This window comes from Sesamum indicum, linkage group LG11 (genome assembly GCF_026168435.1).
Source record: "Sesamum indicum cultivar Baizhima isolate 11 linkage group LG11, ASM2616843v1, whole genome shotgun sequence".
Lineage (NCBI taxonomy): Eukaryota > Viridiplantae > Streptophyta > Magnoliopsida > Lamiales > Pedaliaceae > Sesamum > Sesamum indicum.
In genome coordinates, this window is record NC_142667.1 from 2,217,360 (window position 1) to 2,234,536 (window position 17,177).

At 30.4% G+C, this 17,177-nt stretch overlaps 1 protein-coding gene and 1 long non-coding RNA gene across 2 annotated transcripts; one reads left to right on the forward strand and one right to left on the reverse strand.

The window, feature by feature from the left end:
* On the forward strand, positions 1–4,384 carry LOC105173269 (vestitone reductase-like). Its single transcript, XM_088875288.1, has 4 exons — positions 1–304; positions 409–939; positions 2,055–2,250; positions 4,094–4,384. The coding sequence occupies exons 1-4, from the start codon at positions 175–177 to the stop codon at positions 4,233–4,235; spliced, it is 999 nt and encodes a 332-aa protein (XP_088731414.1). The 5' UTR covers positions 1–174; the 3' UTR covers positions 4,236–4,384.
* A 5,063-nt stretch (positions 4,385–9,447) lies between these two features.
* Positions 9,448–11,970, reverse strand: LOC148784984 (uncharacterized). The gene is made up of 2 exons (XR_016062910.1): positions 10,248–11,970; positions 9,448–10,147 (listed from the first exon to the last, which is right to left on the reverse strand). It is a non-coding gene; the product is annotated as an uncharacterized LOC148784984 (long non-coding RNA).
* Positions 11,971–17,177: the final 5,207 nt, after the last annotated feature.

Sequence of the window (17,177 nt, forward strand, 5' to 3'; positions counted from 1 at the left end):
TTAAAAATTTCTGACAAAAAGTTTATTGCCAATCCAATCCAAGACATAAACCTAAACTGTAATCGTTTATTAAGTACTTCAAGAACTTGCAATTTGCATTACTCATTCATGTTTAATATATATATATATATGTATAACATAAAGCGTGATTCAGAGAGAGAAAGAGAGTGAGAGATGGAAGAGAAGAGAGAGAAGAAGGGAAGAATATGTGTGACTGGAGGAACAGGCTATCTGGGATCTTGGACGGTAAAGAGGCTGCTTCAGGATGGCTACTCTGTCAACGCCACCGTCAGGATGGATTCAGGTTTCTTCATACATATCTGATTTCTTCTCCTTCTATTTTACAAAATTTTTAAATTTGGGAATTTCCCCTGGCCAGTGATAGAAAACATTCCTATTAATTAACAGAGGGCAAAAGGGACATTAGCTACCTCACAAACCTGCCAGGCGCGTCAGAAAGGTTACAGATCTTCGACGCGGATCTGGACCGGCCCGGCAGCTTCGCACCTGCCATCGATGGATGCGTCGGAGTCTTTCACGTCGCCCACCCTCTCGATTTCGACGAAAAGGAAACCGAAGAAATCAAGACCAGAAGAACTACCGGCGGAACACTAGGCATATTACAGGCATGTCTGGATTCGAAGACTGTGAGGCGCGTCGTGTATACTTCGACCTCCGGCACCATGGCTTTCAACGACAAGGTTACCGGTTCAGACACCATCGACGAAGACTCCTGGACTGACGTCGACTTCATTCGACGTTTCGGTTCGTTTGGTGGAGCTTATGTGGTGACGAAAACGTTGACGGAGAGAATTGCAATGGAGTTTGCAGAGAAACATGGACTGGATCTTGTGGTTGTGGCTCCTTCCTGGATTCATGGGCCCTTCATCTGCCCTCGATTTCCTGATTCCGTCTACATTTGCATGGCCTTGATTCTTGGTATGTGACTATGTTCTCCTTTGTTTATTGGATATACAAATGAATAGCACATGCTCTTTAATTATAAAAGAAATAATTATATTAGTAACCCTTAATCTATAATCTATTTATATAAATTATTCATGTATTTTTATATAATTATAGAAATTACTCCTTACAGTAAAAAAAAAAGAGATAATTTGTATAATATTATTGACGTTTTCGGGGGCTATGTGTATAATTTTTAAAAAATTATAGGCGATTTGTGCAAATGATGTTAAACATTCAGATGGGTGTATGTGTAATTTACCAAAATACTTCAAATACTTCAGAGGGGGTCTAAGTGTAATTAACTCTTTATATACTTAAAAAATATTATATATATCAAATAAAATACAAGATAATTATTAGGAATATTAACCGTTTGGTTGTGTTTTCATTTTCATTTTTAGTTTCCAACAATTGAAAATGTGTAGAAATGCTTTATTGGTTTTTGTGCGAAAATTGAGAATATGTTTGGATTAGTTGTTTTCAAATATAGGTATATAGGTGTGAGAATGCTAAATATAGGTATATGTATTTTTGATGTGACAGATGACCAAATTGATTGAACATGTAAAATTATAAAATAATCAAAGTGAGTCTTGCCATTTGAAATAATTTTAATTGATTTGAAACAAGAAAAGACATGTTGACAAGATAAGACAAGTATGACAAACCTATGTGACCTATAATTTCAAAAAATTGAGAATTAAAATAGGAATGCATTACCAATGAAAGTGGTTTGACCAAACAAAATCCCAACTACTCAAATAGTAAAAAGTGGAAAAAATCTTATTGAAAACACAACCAAACGGGCACTTATATTTACACCCTCTTACCTATGATCTATTTACGAAGCCAATCACATAGTTTGCATAATTGAAGAAACCACAAAAAATCAGGGGAGGTTTGTATTTTTAAAAGTCAGGGTGGCTTGTGTAAATAATATTGACGTATCTCGTTGATGTGTGTATAATTTTTTAAAAAACATGAATGATTTGTGTAAATAGACTAGAGATCAGGGGTGCAGATATAATTATCCCTAAATTATTTACCACATTGGTTTCTTTATCTAATACTATGTATCGTTGCAGGTGATGAGAAGTTCTACCAGAGTATGACTAAGACAAGTTTAGTGCATGTGGACGATGTGGTTAGAGCTCATATTCATCTTTTCGAGTATCCAGAAGCAAAAGGGAGATACATTTGCTCTGCTATTGACCTTACAATAGCAAACTTGCATGAATTTTTATCTGCTAGATACCCTCAATACAACATACCAACGGCTGAGTAAGTGTTTTCAACTCTTTAATTTCACGTATTTGCCCTTTTATATTGGGTTTAATTATATTTAGACCCCATCTGAAAAGGTAAAATTACACTATCCTCTAAAAAAAATTTAAAATTACGATTACATCCCTTTGGAAATTTTTTATTTAAACCTGACACCCTTTTGTTAGGGTTTGGACAAAAATTTTCTAACTCTAATAAAATAAATACATAAATTTTTAATTTTGCCTATCATTTAATATTTTCATGTATATTTTTGTACGTATAAAGGGTTGAATATAATATATATATATATATATATATATATAGATATGGAGTAACATTAATTTCATTATACAAAATTAGTACATAGGAATATGAAATTAGGGGTACATTTGAAACTTCATGTAATGTTTTTTGCTAACATCAGTAATTTTTGCTCAAACGCTAACGAACTAAGATTAGGTGTAAACAATGAATTTTTAGAAGGGGTGTACGTGTAACTTTAAAACTTTTCTGGGAAAAAGTATAATTTTAAATTTTTAGGAGTCTAAGTGTAATTAACCCTTTATTTTTGTTTAAAAGGATGTTTCTTTCAACTTACCTAAAAAGACACCGTAAGAAATATGGGTTTTTGTTAATACTAATTATCCTCCATATATAGTTATTAATCATTGCTTCTGTAAACGAGGCCAGAATATTATATCTAGCTAAAACTAATGATAATATTTTAGTCATAGATAAAATAATAATAAATATTAATTAATCGTGGTTAAAATTAAATTTTTCGAATCAATTATGTTTGACTATGATAAATAATATCAATTTATCATAATAATTTATAATGCACAATATATTATATATATATATATATATATATATTGTAGTAAGTTCGAATAAGCTACACATTTTATAAGATACCTTTTGAGCTTATAAGACATTTGATCTTAAGCTTTTAAAGTATTTTGGTAAATTAAAAGGGAAAAGTATTATTTTAGTCCGCTAAGTATGCCTAATTTTAATTTTAGTTTGATAACTATATCCATTTTTGTTTAGGTCCAGTAACTTACGAAATAGCTTACTTTTAGTCCTTTGGCAGATTTTCGGACAATTTTACCCCTATTCAACTTTTGAAAGACAGTTTTAGTCCATATGCACTAATAAGGGTGAAATTATCCGAAAATCTGCCAGAGGACTAAAAGTAAGCAATTTCATAAGTTACTGGACCTAAACAAAAATGGACAAGTTATCGGACTAAAATTAAAGTTAGGCATACTTAGCTGACTAAAATAATACTTTTTCCAATTTAAAATCCTTAATTTCAAATTTATCGATCCAAATATAACTTCAAATGATTATAGGATGTTTTGAAACAACTTATATGCTCAATCAAACGGGAAATTTTAACCTGTATTGAATCTTTTTCGGACTTGAACTAATTATAGTACAAGTGCAATGCATTTGCGTATAATTGGTGCAATGCATTTGCGTATAATTGGTGTATAGTTTAAAAAAGAATAAGCAACCCCTTGTGATATAACAAATGAGCAAATTACCCCCTTATGAATAATAAATAGCAATATACCTCCCTGTATTTTTTAAAATACAATAATTTACCTCCCTATGATTTTTAAAATAAAACAATTTATCTCCTTGTATAATGAGGTAAATTGCTTTATTTTAAAAAGTACAGGAGGATAAATTGCTATATTTTTTTTATAAGGGGGTAATATGCTCATTTTCAATATCACAGGGGGATAAATTGTTAATTATCCATTTAAAAAATTCTTAATTACATAACAAGTATATCATACTTACTCTCTAACCGAAAAATCTGATCCAAGCAACCTATTGTTCTATGCAGTTTGTTGAAGGGTTTAGCACCTATTCCATTTCCTAGGCTCTCAAGCAAAAAGCTCCTGGAAGCTGGATTCAATTATGAATACGGGCTCGAGGAGATGTACGACGGAGCTATAGAATCTTGCAAGGAGAAGGGTCTTCTCTAGTTTGATGTTTTTTATTTGAACAAAATTTAATGTTGTCTACATTTTAAAGACTATGAGCTAAAAATCATGGTAAATTGATATTATTAATTATAATTAAATAAAATTGATGTAAAAACTTAGTTTGTTTATTATAGCAAATATTTTTGTCATGGTTCTTAGCATGGTAAATATTTTAGCCATACTTACAAATATTGCAGTCAACAAACGTTGTGTGATCTTGGTCAATGATTATTTACTGCGACTATTTAGTTTTATTGATGATAATTAGCTATGATTGAATGTTTTGTTTCTCGTAATATTTGTTTTTGTTTCTGTATTGCTTGTTATTTCTTGATTTTTGGGTTTGGGTTTGGGTTGGGGGGGTTTATATACGCTCGATTTTTTTTTTTAGTTTCATATATCTTAAAAGTTTAATCTGTTAAAAATGAGAACTATTAATATTTTAATAATTTGGGATAATTACATTTATATTCCTTCACCTATGGTCTATTTATACAAATCATTCCTATCTTTTGCATAATTATAGAAACTACCACTGACAGCCAAAAAATAGGGGAGTGGTGTAATGACACTACAAAAAAAGGCGAGATTTGGAACGGGGTAGAAAACCGTTCCATATTGGAACGGGCTTTGAAACACAAGTGGAATAGATATTGATAAATAACGTCATGATTCATATTTTCTTTGGGTTATAGTTTTGGAACGGACAAATTGTTCCAACATGTATTCCAAACTAACAGCTACAAAATTCGTTCTAAAGACCATTTCAAAATAGTAATGGTTAATGTTTGAAACTCTGTTCGGAATACATTATTAGAATTAGAAATTGTCTTGCAATGACCGTTCCTATATGTGTGATAATGAGTGTCCAAAAGATGAAAATTAGAAAATTTATTTTAAAATAAGGTACAATTTGGAACAATTTTTGACAAAAACCATTCCAAGTTATGAATTTTATTTAAGAAGTAATGTGTTTCAAAAATCATTCCAAAATCCGCTACAAATTGGAATGATTTTTGGAGCAGATTTTATGTACAATTTGCATAATAATATTTTCGCACAAATAAAATTATTTTTTCAAACAAAATACATAATACTTATCCTTTTAGGAATGATCCAAAACCAACAAACCGTTCCAAACACTGTCCCAACTTTGAACGGACTTTAAAAAAAATAATTACTAAATACATTACAATATCCTAAATGAAAAAGAGGAAAAATCAAAATTTAGGAACGGTCAATTTTATTCTAACTGTTCCAAAATCAGTTCCAAAAAATTTAATTTCGCATGAAATGAAAAATGGAGGGAAAATCAAACTTAGGAACGATTTTTAAATATTTGACCGTTCCTAAGATGAATTTAAAGAAAATCGTGCCTAAATGTATAAAATAGTCGTTCCTAAAATGATTAACAAAAAATCGTTCCTAAATGAGTTCCAAAATCATTCCTAAATATGTCCACAAATCCTTCATTCACTTTTCGATTACGATATCTCAACATCTGGGAGCCTTATTAATTCCAAATTTAAACGCATAACAATACTTTCCATATGTGAACATAACTAGCGGTTTGATCTAAAATCAAATGGTCAGATGGACAATTGCATCGTTTTTAACCTCATTTATTGTGTATCAGATATGATATGTCAGTATCCGTATGACAAAATGTCCAAACTTCATCAAATGTAGTATTTTTTCGATTTAATAATATCCAACGGTCTGATTAAAATTTTAAAAGTCTGATTAGGCGATCTAATACAACAGTATAAGATGCTATTCACATCTATGTAAAACTAACGATCTTATATATGCAAATATACTTGATCTTCTGAACATGTATCAATTTAATTCAAAGTACTATATGTTTTTAATGACCTTAATTAATTTATAGTCCATTTTTTCTAATCATTAATATGTCTGGGATAACTTTTTCTATATTTTTTATTTTTTTGATTTTTTTGGAAAAATAATTTTGGCACACAATTAGGAGTGATTTTTTTAAAACTAGGAACGGTTTTGTTAAAAATGCTCCAAGACGACGTCCTTTTTGGATTAAACGACATCGTTTTTGTTTTTAGAGACGGTTGAAAAATAGGACCGGTTATTGTAACAGATGCTCGTCAACTGAAACGATGTCGTCTTGGTTATTTGGAATGATTTTTGGAGGTTTTTCAAAAAAGTATCCATTCCAAAACCCGTTCTAAAAATCAATATATATACAACACTTAGCAATTTTTTTCTTTTCCCTCTCCCTTTCTCTCCCTCATCTCCCTCACTCTCGTCCTCTGTCTCTTTCCCCGACCTCTCGCCTCCCCACACGGTCAACCACCGTCACCCCTTCTTCGACACTAATAGAAGTAAGTTACCTATTTTTTTTCTTTTTTCTCTCTATTTTTGTGATCCCCTCCATTTTTTCTTTGTTTTCCTCTTCCATTTTTCTTCATTTTTCCCCCCAACTTTACTTTATTCCCCCCCCCCCCCATTTTCTGAAAATATTTTCGTACATATTTGACAAAAATATTCTTAGAATATATTTCTGAAAATTTTTCTAAAACTTTTCTGTAATTTTTAGAAATTTTTTCATATTATTTGTAAATTTACCAATTTTTTATCTTCTAAAATTTTTAATACATTTATGTAATTTTTAAAAAAATTTAAAGTTTTTCTTAATTTTATGAGATTTTCAAAGATTTTCTGTAATTTTATGAGATTTTAGCAAGGGTTTCTCTGACTTGCTTTTGCTTGGAATACCCGTACCCCTTTTTCCTCTTCTCCCAATCGGGTACCTGGTCGAGTTATTCGGGTGGCAATTTAATATCCAAACCCGAACCCGGTTGGGAATGAAATCATAAAAAAATTCGACAAACTTGATCCGATTTGCCTTTACCCGATCGGATCAGGTCGAGACCCAAAAAACCCGACCCGTTCACCCAACCCTATTTGGAACACATTATTATAATTAGGAATGATTTGTAGTGACCATTCCTATATGTGTGATAATGGATGTCCAAAAGATGATAGTTAAAAAATGTATTCCAAAATGAGGTTCAGAAGATGACAATTTGGAACGGTTTTGGTATACCCTTAATCAATTATGCGAAAAAACTGTTCCAAATTATTAGTTTTATTTAAGAAGTAATGTGTTTCAAATATCGTTCCAAAACCCGGTACAAATTAGAACGGTTTCTTTGTATTATTTGTTTAGTATTACTGAGACCGTTCCAAATGAAACACAACGGCTATATTTCGACGGACCGTAGTTGCGTTTCAAGAGGATGAGACAATACTTACTCCACAAGTTGTGTCGGACAACCATAATTCTGACCTGCATGACCCAAATAGTATACAATTAGTCATTGAGCTTTTTGTTGCTAATTAACAAGGAGTAGGTACACCTCGATTGAGGAATTGTGAATCTAATGATGAGTCTGACGAAGATAGCTTTGACAAGGATTACGAGATTGATGAAGACAATAATTATGATTGACAGTTAGCATTTCTGTAACAAGTGTTTGTGTATTTTACTGATAGAATATAATATAAATTAAAAAATTACCAATATTGGTAGAAAATTACAGATAATAATTTATATACAATTTGCAAAATAATTGTCCATGTCGATAATTTTTTTTAAAAAACAAAACACAATAATTTTTTATTTAGGAATGATAAAAAAATTCAGAACCTGTTCCAAAGTCCGTTCCAACTTTGAACGGACATTAATAAAAAAAGCCGTTCCTAAATATATTACAATATCCTAAATAAAAGAGGGAAAATCAAAATATAAGAGCAGTCAATTTATTTTAACAATTCCAAAATAAGTTCCAAAAAATTTAATTTCACGCCAAAGGAAAACTGGAGGGAAAATCAAACTTAGGAACTATTTTTTAATATTTGACCGTTCCAAAAAATGAATTTAAATAAAACCGTTACTAAATGTATAAAATATCTATTCCTAATGATTAAGAAAATATAGTTCATAAATGAGTTCCAAATACCGTCCCTAAATATGTCCACAAATTCCTCATTCACTTCTCGATTATTATATCTTAACATCTGGGACCCTAATTAATTCCAAACTTAAACACATAATAATACATTCCATATATGAACATATCTAGAGGTCTGATCTAAAATTAAATGGTCTGATGGACAGTTGCATCGTTTTTAACCTTGTTGCTTGTGTATCAGATATGATATCTTAGTATCCGTATAACAAAAATGTCCAAAACTTTATATAATGTAGTATTTTGTCAATTTAATAATATCCAACAGTCTGATTAAGCGATCCAACATAACAGTATAAGATGCTACTTACATCTATGTAAAACTAACAATCTAGATATACAAATATGATTGATCTTGTGAACATGCATCAATTTAATTCAAAGCATTATATGTTTTCACTGGTCTTAATTAATTTATGGTCTACTTTTTTTTCTAATCATTAACATGTATGAGACGATTTTTTCTATATTTTTTTATTTTTTTGAGTTTTTTGGAAAATAATTTTGGCAAACAATTAAGAACGACTCTTAAAAAATAGGAATGATTTCGTTAGAAATATAACAAAACGACGTTGTTTTTGCATCAAACGACATCGTTTTGATTTTTTTAGGAATGGTTTTTTGGATGGTTAGAAAATAGGAATGATTTTTTAGAGAATGCTCGTCAACAAAAACGATGTCATTTTGGTTATTTAGAACAGTTTTTGGGTTGCACTACAAGAAAACAGACTTTCAGAGACGGATTTTTTTGTCTCTGAAGCCTATATTTCCGTCGCTAATAGTATTAGCGACCGATAAATTCCATCAGAAAATCTATTGCTGAAAGCCCAATGGCTAATTCCGTCGTTGAATCTGTCACTGTATTTTTTACGGAATATTATCCGCCTTAAAATCTGTTTCATTTAACAAACAAACTTAGACAAACCGTCTTTAAATCCGTAGTTGATCTGTCTCAAAGTTCGTCGCAAAAGATTATCTTATCTTGTCTCTGATTATGTCACTGAATCCGTCTTTAATTTTATTTCGGTGGCTGATTCTGTCGCTGAATCCATCTTTAATTTTATAGCTGAAGACAAAGCTCCATTTTAATTCAATCCCTAATTCTTTTAAGTAAAGCTGAAATAAAATGAGACTAAATACGTGGACAAAATGAAATATCACAATTATAACAAATGAAAAAAGCATCAACTAAAGCCATACAAAAATTAAGAAACCAATTGATATACTTAAAGTGGAAGTATGAGAAATACTATTGTTGTCTACCAAGAAGACTTGCAAAAATTCTTCATGTTCACAATTATACACCAAATACAATCATAAAAATATTTGAAACATCGCATCATTCAAGAGCTTGTACTCTTTATTTAAATACAAGGATAATCACTATTTAAGCTCCAATACTCTTTAATTTGTACCAAAATCAGAAATTACCTAACGCTTTGCACCAAAATCTTGTTGCTCACTGGGTCCAGATCCACCTGCAAACCGGCGATTGCTATATCCCACCTCTTGAATTAATTTGCGTACCATTTCTTCAAGCTCCACTGCCCTTCTTTGTGCATCTTCTGCCCTCCTCCACATCTTCTTTCCTCTTCCGCGACTCCTCAAGAGCCTGCTTCAGCATCTTTTTACTCTCTGCTTCTTGTCTTAAAAGTTCTTCTTGCATCTTCATAGTTAACTCATTATATTTTTCATCCATTACTTTCATTAACTCAGTATATCTTTTTTCAGATTCCCTAGGTGTTGAAGTAACAAAATTCTACTAAATCTGTCAGAGGATTGACTACGCCCAAATCCATATATCTGGCCTTTAGATGGCCTTCCGATTACTTCACACCATGACTGCATGTCAAATGAATGCTCAGTGGATTCGTTACTACCACCTATTTTTGCGATATAATCTTCCTACATATTGTGACATACAAAGAATATCATGTAGTGAGAATCTAACTTATTATATTTGTGAAACAATAATGAAAAGAAAAAGACTATAAAAGGTACTTACATTAACTTTTTTTGATTTATTATCTACAAAGTCTCTAATTCCTTGATTTCTTCTGTGCGTTCTATGAAACAACTCCAATTCACTTACTCCACGGCCAAGCTCTTTTTCCTAAAATCATATAAATAACATTATCAATAAATGGATTTGACTATATTAATAAACTTCAAATTCTTTAAAAGAAAGAATTTGATGAAGTAAGTTCAGAACATTCAGAAACAGGACAAGAATTCAAGTGAAACTACAATATGCCAAGGCATAAGAAATTTACACATGCACAGACTGACTGAAGGACTTAACACATAAGTTGTAACTTGCAACTCCGCTGGATTAGGTGCACTTGCACCCTAATTTCAATTTCAAGAATACATTGTTTAAGCTCATAGATCACTCCACGAGGTGAAATATTGTTTACAATTTATTCATTCTTTAAACTAATGAACCTATTATGAAAATCCCATAGCAACACATAATGTTAGTGAAATTTCATTGACATTTTAAGTGTTCAGGTTATTAGATGAGTAGTAACGTGCATGCTCGTAAAACCTTGTACTCGCACACGTTGAAATTGAGACCGAAGTGTAATGGGTAAAAGAGATGTTGCATATAAAATATTTCATGCATGAGAGGAGACACAAACTTTTTCATCCTATTTTATTTAATTGATCTTGAGGAAATATTTTGGCAGCTAGCTTCGATGACCTAGAAAAATGGAAAGATCATAACTTGATGCTAGCAGCCTGATCTCTCACTTAGGAGTCAATTAGGAGTCTAGATTAGAATTTTGAATCGTGAAAGCAAATAGAGAGTCAATTAGGAGTCTAGAGAAGCAGCACATAAGAGGAAGTGATACAACACTAATCAGTGTTCTCTCAATAAGCACTGTAGCGTGCAGGTTGTTGGTTTGGGTGAGTGCAGAGATGTTGACCACGGAAGCAGATGTTACGCAATGACGTCATGCAAGAACAGAAAGTATTTTTAGTATCTTTAATTGTGTTGCTTTAATTATATAAATGTTGAGCAGCCTACAGCATTAACTAGTTCTCAAGACAACTTGCAAAAGGGAGTATGCTACTGCTTGTGCTGTAAGCAATTGTGGATTGAGTTAAGGATGTAGAACCATAAAGATTGGAGGAGAGGAGTAATGACAACTTTTACACAACTCAGGTCCAAAAGTACTCGATCTTTGTCACAACACAACATTTTCCAGCGATTCTTCAATGTACACTCAGAGACAAACTCAGAAACTTCTCTCCACAGCAAAAGAAAATGTACAAAAAGGAGATTGAATTGGTTTAAGCATTTAATAACAGAAAAGCAACTCCATCGTTAATAAATCATGAGCCAAAAAGATTAAGGCAGGCAAGTATTCAGTACTTGAAGAAAACATACAACAATCTCTTTCAAGTAATTTATCAAATAAGTAGCAAGCACTCAAATGTTTTCTCTAATTTCAAGTTGCCACTCAATCATCAACTTATATGATTACATACAGAAATCATCAATATTAAGCTAATCAAAGAAGGTAAAAAATAGGGGAAAAATGAAACATAAAGAGGAGATTGAAAGCGATAACTAAGTAAAAGAAAAACTATCCTTTTTGTTCAAATGGCTCTTTCCTCCACCGGCCACCCACGAATAGCTGCGCAATACATTGGCGAGTTGTTGACGGCGGCACAACGAGAAAGAAGAAGAGCTTCAGCTTCGTACGTGACTGCAATTTGGGGAAAACTTGCAATTGGGGATTTTGAGGTTTAATTTTATTTTTACTAACAATAATAATTTTTAAAAAGTAATATCTATAAAAAAAAAGAAAAAAGAAAACAAAATTTATCTTTAATTTTTATTTATAAAAATATGAAATAAAGATGGAAATAATGACATAATCAAAGACGGAAATAAAAAAAATATTTTTTTGAATCCATCTTTAATTCCGTCTTAGATTTTGAGAATCTAAGACGGAAATATTCCGTCTTAAATTTTTTGTTTCATTATTAAGTCAAAGACAGAATCAAAGATGGAATACTTTTTATATTTTTAATTTTTTTCCAAAAATTCATACTCGTAAAAAATTCAGTCAATATAAAGATTTATTTTATAATTTTAAGACGGAAACGTTTTCCGTCATTAAATCCGTTCTTGAAAGGTTAAATTTTTTTACGGATATATTTCCGTCTCTGATAGCCTGCTCTCTTGTAGTGTTGGTTTTTTAAAAAATGCTCGTTTCAAAGCCGGTTCCAAAAATTAATATATATAAAAAATTTAGCAGATTTTTTTCTTTCCTTCTCCCTTTCTCTCCCCCACTGTCCATCACTCTCTCAGCCCGACTCCTCGCCGCCGTAAAACCGCCTTCACCCTTAGTAGAGGTAAGGCACCGTTTATTTCATTTTGCTACCTATTTTTGTGATCCCCGCCCACCCCATTTTCTTCTTTTTTGCTTCCCCATTTTTTTTCTCTTTTTTCCCCCAACTTTACTTCATTTTTCCCACATCCCCCCCCCCCCCCCCCAATTTTCTGAAAATATTTGAACGGACGTTTGACAAAAAAAAATTAAAATTATTTTCAGAATATATTTCTCAAAAAATTTCAAAAAATATAACAGAATTCTTTTCTAAAAATTTTAGGTAATTTATATAAATTTTTTAATATTTTTGTAAATTTATCAAACTTTTATCTTCTGAAATTTGTAATACATTTCTGTAATTTAAAAAAAATCAAAAAATTTAGGCAATTTTTTTTTTCTGTAATTTTTTAAATTTTTAATACATTTCTGAAATTTTTAAAAAATTTCATAAGTTTGGTAATTTTAATAATTTTCTGTAATTTTTAAAACTTTTTTGTAACTTTTTGGTAATTTTAAAATTTTCTGTAAAGTTTTGGTGATTATTAAAAAATTTCTGTAAAAAAATTTATTTTACGCCATTTCTGTAGTTATAGAAATATATAGTTGTATAAGAATTTCTGTAATTATAGAAATTTGTGTAATTTCAAGAAATTAATTGTATAGTTGTGTAATTTATGAAATTGTTGTGTAGTTTAGTAATTGTATAGTATAACTATTTTGCAATTTGTTGTATAATTCTATAATTTATGCAATTCTTGTGTGTATTTTATCATAGTGCTTAAATGTTTTGTCAAATTTATTGTATAGATGTGCAATTTATTGTATAAATAGGCTAATTGATGTAATATTATTTTTTACATGACATTAGCCTAATATTCCCAATAAAGTAATTTTTACATCATAATGTAAATAATCACAAGAACTAGACCAATATATAATCTCAATAATAACATTATTTAAATAATAGTATAAATAATAAAAAATATTAGCCCAATATTCCCAATAAAATAATTTTTATATCATATATAATCCCAATAATAACATTAATAATATAAATAATAAAAAATATTAGCTCAATATTCCCAATAAAATAATTTTTACACTATAATGTAAATAATCACAAAACCTAGATATATCGTCCCAATAATAATATTTATTTAAATGATAATGTAAATAATAAAAAATATTAGACCAATATTCCCAATAATTACATTTTTACATAATAATGTAATCCCAATAATAATTTTGTTTACAAAATAATGTCAACAATAGCAATATTAAGGTTATATTTCAAATTAAAATACAATTACGTAATCATTAGAAATAGAAAACAAATTGAGAACAATATTTCTATTAATTAATAATTATTTAAAAATATATAGTTCCTTTGTAACTACATACAAACAGATCACATATGCCTTTAAGCTTGTTTAGGTCATCAAGTGAATTTTGTCAATTAAACTAGTTAGTTTATCCATCTTCATCTGTCAACAAATGATAAATTTATAACAAAAGGTTCACATGATAGACTAAACAAGTTTAAAGTAATGTTTGGCAATGTATATGTACACAAGAGAATTATAAATTTTACCATAATTAATGAGTACAGTAATCATAGCTTCATGATAATATTTTCGATGTGTAAGAATTAATATATTCTTTTTATATTATCGCATATTTAGACTAATACTTCTAAATAATTTGTTTAGATCATGTCTAGTGCTACGCCTCCTATACCACGGGGTCGTGGCCTGCCACTTCCAGCTGTGCCATCGGATGCTTCCCAGGTTGGGGATGCAGTCCTTCGACCACCTCCACCACCTGACACGACCGCACCGTCCCTACCCCGCAGACTCCAGATGATGTTGGACCATCTGGAGCTACATCGGCAGTTAATGAACCGATACGAGTCTTCCAAGAATAAGGTGAATCGAGCGACGAACCCTACGGTGTCCTCGATTGTGTACTGGGGGGGGGGGGTCTTCCTTTGTTCGCATGGACAAGAGGAAGTTGGTAAGTAAATAACATTATTTTATAAGCTCTATCATTATTGTATAAATAAGATGCTAACTGTTTTTTTTCTTCTATAGAAGGCAGAATTCGGTCGGGCGCCCAAGCAGATGGAATTATTTGAGAGGTGCTACAAGAAAAAAGAGGACGGCAGCTGGAGCGGGTCGAGAGTAGCGGAGGTGGTGATAAGTAGCTAGACTATTAATATTATTTTTTTAAAAAATTTAATTCTTGATTAAAAGTACTAATAATTTTATTTATTTTGTAGGAGACGTTCCACAAGCTACTGGAGGATCGTTAGCCTTAGCTTATGGCCTAGGTCCATCATGGCCCACGTCTCCAACCGGACCTTCGCACAGACACCACCAAACTCGGCCATGGAGGACCGAATCGGTATCCTCGAGACGATGATGGCCATGATGGGAGATGCGCGCCTCCTCCTCGACCGCAGTACAGCCTCCGACAGACCTCCAACCTCAAATCAGGACGATATGGATGTCGCTAACGAGGAGGGGTTAGATTATGTTTAATTTTTTTTTAATTTTTGTAATTAGATAACTTTTTATATTAATATAATATTTTTTAATTATTTATGTTTCATAATATTTATTACATTCCATTATTTAATATTTATTCAATTAACTAAATCCATAAATATAATTAATTAAAAATTTATTAAATTAATTTAATTATATATGAAAATTTATTAAAATATATAAAATTATTTATTTATTCAAATTTATAAAATATAAATAAAATTATAAATAAATTAAAAAATTAAAAAATTAGGAACGATTTTAATAATGGTAAACAAAATATGACAAATTTAAATAAATGACCGTTCCAAATATCGTTACTAAAATAATTTTAAACATGTGTTCTTAAACTGCACCGACCGTTCCAAATACCATTGCTACAACCATTTCAAACAAGTGTTCCTAAATAGTGACTGAGCATTCCTAATACCATTGCCATTTCCGTTTCACATACGTGTCCCAAACTAAGAAAGATCATTCCTAATACCATTACTAAAATAGTTCTATATATGTCTTCCTAATTAACTTACCGTTCCTAAATCCATTGCAGGATACAATTCCAAAAACTGTTTCTAAATTTATCATCAATATAAATAAAAATATTTCCAAAATTCAGACACGAGTATTATAAAGACCGTTCCAAAACTTTTCCAACAAAAATAATGTAACTATTGAAAATTCCACCAAAACCATTCCAATTCAAAAAATAAAAAAAAATTCCAAATACAATATTAGGAACGATTTTTATAGAGTGTCACAATTTTCGTCCCAAGTAGGAACGATTTTGCCTCAACCGTTCTAAATGTTTGTAACGGTTTTTAAGGACGAATTTCAAACCGTTTCAAAATTCACTCGAAATAAGCTATGTGTTCTAGAAATCGTTCTAAAGACAAAAATAAAAAAAATATATATTCCTAAACCCACTCTAAATTCCGCCTTTTTTTATAGTGTGATGAAGTGGTGCGATTTGATTAGTCCTTCATAATTTGTTTGGCATTAATTATTTCCTTAATTGGGAAGATTGTGATTTGGAATTACCAAATCATGGATATTTTTTAAATTACCTTAAAAACTTCAATTTAGTACATGACAATATGATTTTATCTAATCAATTAATATTTTGTTTTATAAAAAATTTAATATTGAAGGCAAAATTTACTGCATATGTCAATGTCTAATTGCCAATAAAATTTTGCGTCCCATAAAATATTTAATAACTTTCCCCTGATAATTTACAATTAACCAATTAATCAAGAATTGAGCTTAGAAAAAAGAACACTAATGAAAAAAATTGAAAAATTATAAAAAGAAAATTATCCACTTAATCCATAAAAATAAATTAAAAAATTTCAAAAAATAAATAAATTATAGTTCTTAGTTCACAAAGGCATTTTCGTCAATTCACCAAAAGAAATAAAAAAACCTAATAGAAACTAACGGATTGGGCTAATTGTTAGACGACCGTTAAAATCAAAAGAGTATTGATAATTTTTCAAACAATAAAAATATATTTGTAATTATATCGAATCTCAGATGAGGTGATTGTAATTTACCTACATAAATTCAAGAAATACCAATGCATAGTGGAGCCAAGACAAATTCAATATTAATACTTAACATGGATATCATCAGATAGTGGGACTAAGCAAATGAATGAAATATTTCAACCATTTTAATTAAAATCCATTAACATATAACCGTTAAGAAAAGTATGGTATGTTTGATATAGTTTAGTGGGAGGCAAAAATTATTGTTCATTGTCAAATCATGTCTCTTTTATATATATTTATATATATATATGAGTATGTATATAATTCTTTTAGTTGTAAGGCCTATAATTAGTGTAGAATTATTTTGATAAAAAATAAATGAGGCACTGTTTCAAAATATCTCAAAACACCACCAAAACTTCCAAAACAAATCAAGATAAATATTATCCATGCTTTGGCCCATCTTCAATATGGGTAAAAAATGAAACCAAACACTATGATGAGTTCTAAAATATCTTACATTTATCGTGTGATTGCCGTAATATGACTAAAA

Bases quoted from the DNA above. Each gene is read 5' to 3' on its own strand.
- LOC105173269 (XM_088875288.1), top strand. From the start codon at position 175: ATGGAAGAGAAGAGAGAGAAGAAGGGAAGAATATGTGTGACTGGAGGA. The intron at 940-2,054 runs GTATGTGACTAT...GTATCGTTGCAG, and splicing joins TTGCATGGCCTTGATTCTTG to GTGATGAGAAGTTCTACCAG. The intron at 2,251-4,093 runs GTAAGTGTTTTC...TGTTCTATGCAG, and splicing joins TACAACATACCAACGGCTGA to TTTGTTGAAGGGTTTAGCAC.